General features: G+C 46.0%; 1 protein-coding gene across 1 annotated transcript; it reads left to right on the forward strand.

Moving 5' to 3' along the window:
* Positions 1 to 697: 697 nt before the first annotated feature.
* GPR87 (G protein-coupled receptor 87) lies at positions 698 to 2138 on the forward strand. The gene is made up of 2 exons (XM_009873615.1): positions 698 to 731; positions 1028 to 2138. Exons 1-2 carry the CDS (start codon positions 698 to 700, stop codon positions 2062 to 2064), a joined length of 1071 nt encoding a protein of 356 aa, XP_009871917.1. The 3' UTR covers positions 2065 to 2138.
* Positions 2139 to 3152: the final 1014 nt, after the last annotated feature.

A 3152-nucleotide genomic window follows, 5' to 3' on the forward strand; every position in this document is an offset into this window, starting at 1 on the left:
TTTATTATCTATTCATTCCCACGCGAAAGGCAGTCGAGTCTAGTGTAAGTGCTGAGATCTGAACTCTTTTGCTAGTTTTCCTATCAAAACTTGCAAATGGAAGTAACGCATGGAAAAAAAACTAATACTTGTATATCTGAAATGTAGTTTTATGAATCAGCACTGTCAAAATTTCTCTGAACAATGTCCAAACATTATAATGCCATCCCAGCCCAAATTAGATTCTGCAGTTTTTCAGTATTGCCTGTCGGCTGGCTTCCGGAGCACTTCATTCAGAACCACGAGAACGGAACAGAATAATGTTGCCAAATACTACAGCAGTAAGGCTCCAGGACGGCTTTGTCAGTGAGATGGAGAAAGGGAAATAGTTTAAACAGCAAACCCGACAGGTTTACAAGAACTAAGGTGGCAGGATCGCCTGCCCCGAAGCAGCAGAGAGCCAGGCAGCGCCCAGCAATGAGGCACCAGCACACCCCAGCCCCGCTACTGGGAATTCTGGAGGACGCTTACTTCGCAAAGCACACCTCCCGGCTGCGGAGAGGAAGGTGGTGGGGTCTTCTGGTTTGCTTTGGTTTTAATTCCGATTTGTTTTCCCCAGAAGGTAACGCTGGCACAGCCCATGCCGCATCCCGGATCTGCGGCTGCCAGCGGGACTCCTGAAACGCACGGCGGCTGGAAACCCACAGCGACGCGAAGGATGGGGCACAATTCGTCATACGGAACACCGCCAGGTAAAACAGCGCTGCAAATTTAGGTGGCTGAGAAGTGTTTGTTGAGTTACCATCCACTCCAACCCACATTTTAGAGAAATAAGTCATTTCAGAAAAGGGCTGCCCCGGGGGTCTCAGTCCTGGTTTACCACAGCAGCCGAGCTCAGAGCACCCCCAGGTTTTCCAGGCTGGTTGATCCAAGCAGCCTCCGGAATTGCCCAGAGATAGGACACTTGCTAGAGGACAATTCTAAAGCAGCCCCTTTTGGAAACCACTAGAAACGTACTTTGAACCTGTGTTTTCCCTCGTCCCCACAGATGACCGCCCGAGCCAAGACAACAGCACCTCGCCCAACGCCACAGCAGGCTTCCCGGGGAACGGCACGCACGACGAGTTCACCACCATCGTCCTGCCCGTGCTTTACCTCATCATCTTCCTGGCCAGCATCTTGCTGAACGGCCTAGCCGTGTGGATTTTTTTCCACATTAGAAACAAAACGAGTTTCATATTTTACCTCAAAAACATTGTGGTTGCAGACCTTCTCATGACACTGACGTTCCCGTTCAAGATAATCCAGGACTCGCAGCTGGGACCATGGCACTTCAACTCTTTCCTGTGCCGGTACACCACGGTTCTGTTCTACGCCAACATGTACACCACGATCGTCTTCCTGGGGCTCATCAGCATCGACCGCTACCTGAAGGTGGTGAAGCCTTTCGGAGACTCCAGGATGTACAGCATCACCTTCACCAAGATCCTCTCGGCCTGCGTGTGGGTGGTGATGGCTTTCTTGGCTCTGCCAAACCTGATTCTCACCAACGGCTACCCCACCAGGAAAAACGTAGACGACTGCATAAAGCTGAAGTCCCCCTTGGGAGTCAAGTGGCACACGGCCGTCGTCTACATCAACACCTGCCTGTTTGTGGTGGTGCTCATAGTACTGATCGGATGCTATATTGCCATATCCAGGTACATTTACAAGTCGAGCAAACAATTCATTAGCTCATCGAGCAGGAAGCGAAAGCATAATCAAAGTATAAGGGTTGTCGTGGCCGTGTTTTTCACTTGCTTTCTGCCATACCATTTATGCAGAATACCCTTCACCTTTAGCCACCTAGACAAAATTTTAGATGACTCTGCGCATAAAATCTTGTACTACTGTAAGGAAATGACACTGTTCTTGTCCGCGTGCAATGTCTGTCTGGACCCAATCATTTACTTTTTCATGTGTAGATCGTTCTCACGAAGGCTGTTCAGAAAATCAAACATGCGAACGAGGAGCGAGAGCATTAGATCCCTTCAGAGTGTTAGAAGATCCGAAGTGCGCATATACCATGAATACACTGACGTCTGAAGTCACCCACACAGAGACTTTGCTCATTTGTGAGAATGTTTGTATATCGTGTAAATAAAGCCCATCTTTGAGTATCTGACCACGGAAGTTCATTAAGGAGCGTGCAGACGTGTACAGCTTCTCCATTTCAGCTCACTAACATCCACCCCAAAACTCAAAAGCTTAAATCACACAGAGGTCACGTTCACTTCAGAAGGGCTTTGGGGGTTGTTTTGGTCGGTTGGTTTTTGTCAAAGTCCAACAGAAGGCAAGGATCCCTCCTTGGGTTAGAGAGCAACCTGGAGAGCAGTTCAGGGAACACCTTCAGGGTGTTATTTTCATGCTGTGGTACATGCAACCAGGGCAGAGAAAATATTAAAGGAGAGCATCCAAAACCAAGGCAAGCAGAAAGGAATGACAAAAGACCAACACAGCAGCTGCTGTTCGAGAAAGCGTTGCCTAACAACTGCGTCGTAGAAAAGAAAGGTTTGTATTTAATCCCGTAAAGGGAACGAGGTTTACGCGGACTGTTTTGTCCTGTGCTTCACCAGGGATTAAATCAGATTTGTTTAGAGTAAAAGCTGCTCGTACGAAAAATAAACAGCCAGCTTAAAAAACGCAGATTGTAAGGAGCTGACGCACACTTCGAGCAATCAATTTTTATACACGTGATGCAATGCAGTGCAATTGAACAAACAGAAGGTGGCAACAGTCCATCACCAAGTGTCTTATTCATATAAGGAATTCCCTTTTAACATAGGAAAAAATGGTTTGAGAAGACAATCCTGAAAGTGCAATGTTGAAAAAAGATAAGTGACCGCATGAGAACACCTTTGATGAAAAGTTTTCTACTGAAACAAGGGGTTATCTGGGTTGGGCTTCTTTGTTTGTTTTTTAAACATAGTTTAAGTTTAGATTCTGCTTTATATATAATGAACTTGAAGTAGTATAATATTTGGATTATATATTTGGATTAATGCAAGTATTATAAAGCCACTTACCTTGTTCAGGGGGGATCATTTCTAAAAAGGAAGACAGGATATCTCGGATACTTATCCTGCTTGAAATAAAAATATTTCAAAGAGCTAAAATACCACAAAATAAACCCT

Source organism: Apaloderma vittatum, unplaced genomic scaffold (genome assembly GCF_000703405.1).
Source record: "Apaloderma vittatum isolate BGI_N311 unplaced genomic scaffold, ASM70340v1 scaffold30887, whole genome shotgun sequence".
NCBI lineage: Eukaryota > Metazoa > Chordata > Aves > Trogoniformes > Trogonidae > Apaloderma > Apaloderma vittatum.

What these genes read in the sequence shown, in the direction of transcription:
- GPR87 (XM_009873615.1), top strand. Translation starts at nt 698, where the DNA reads ATGGGGCACAATTCGTCATACGGAACACCGCCAG. An exon ending in GTCATACGGAACACCGCCAG is followed by an intron (nt 732 to 1,027) that starts GTAAAACAGCGC and finishes TCGTCCCCACAG; the next exon opens with ATGACCGCCCGAGCCAAGAC.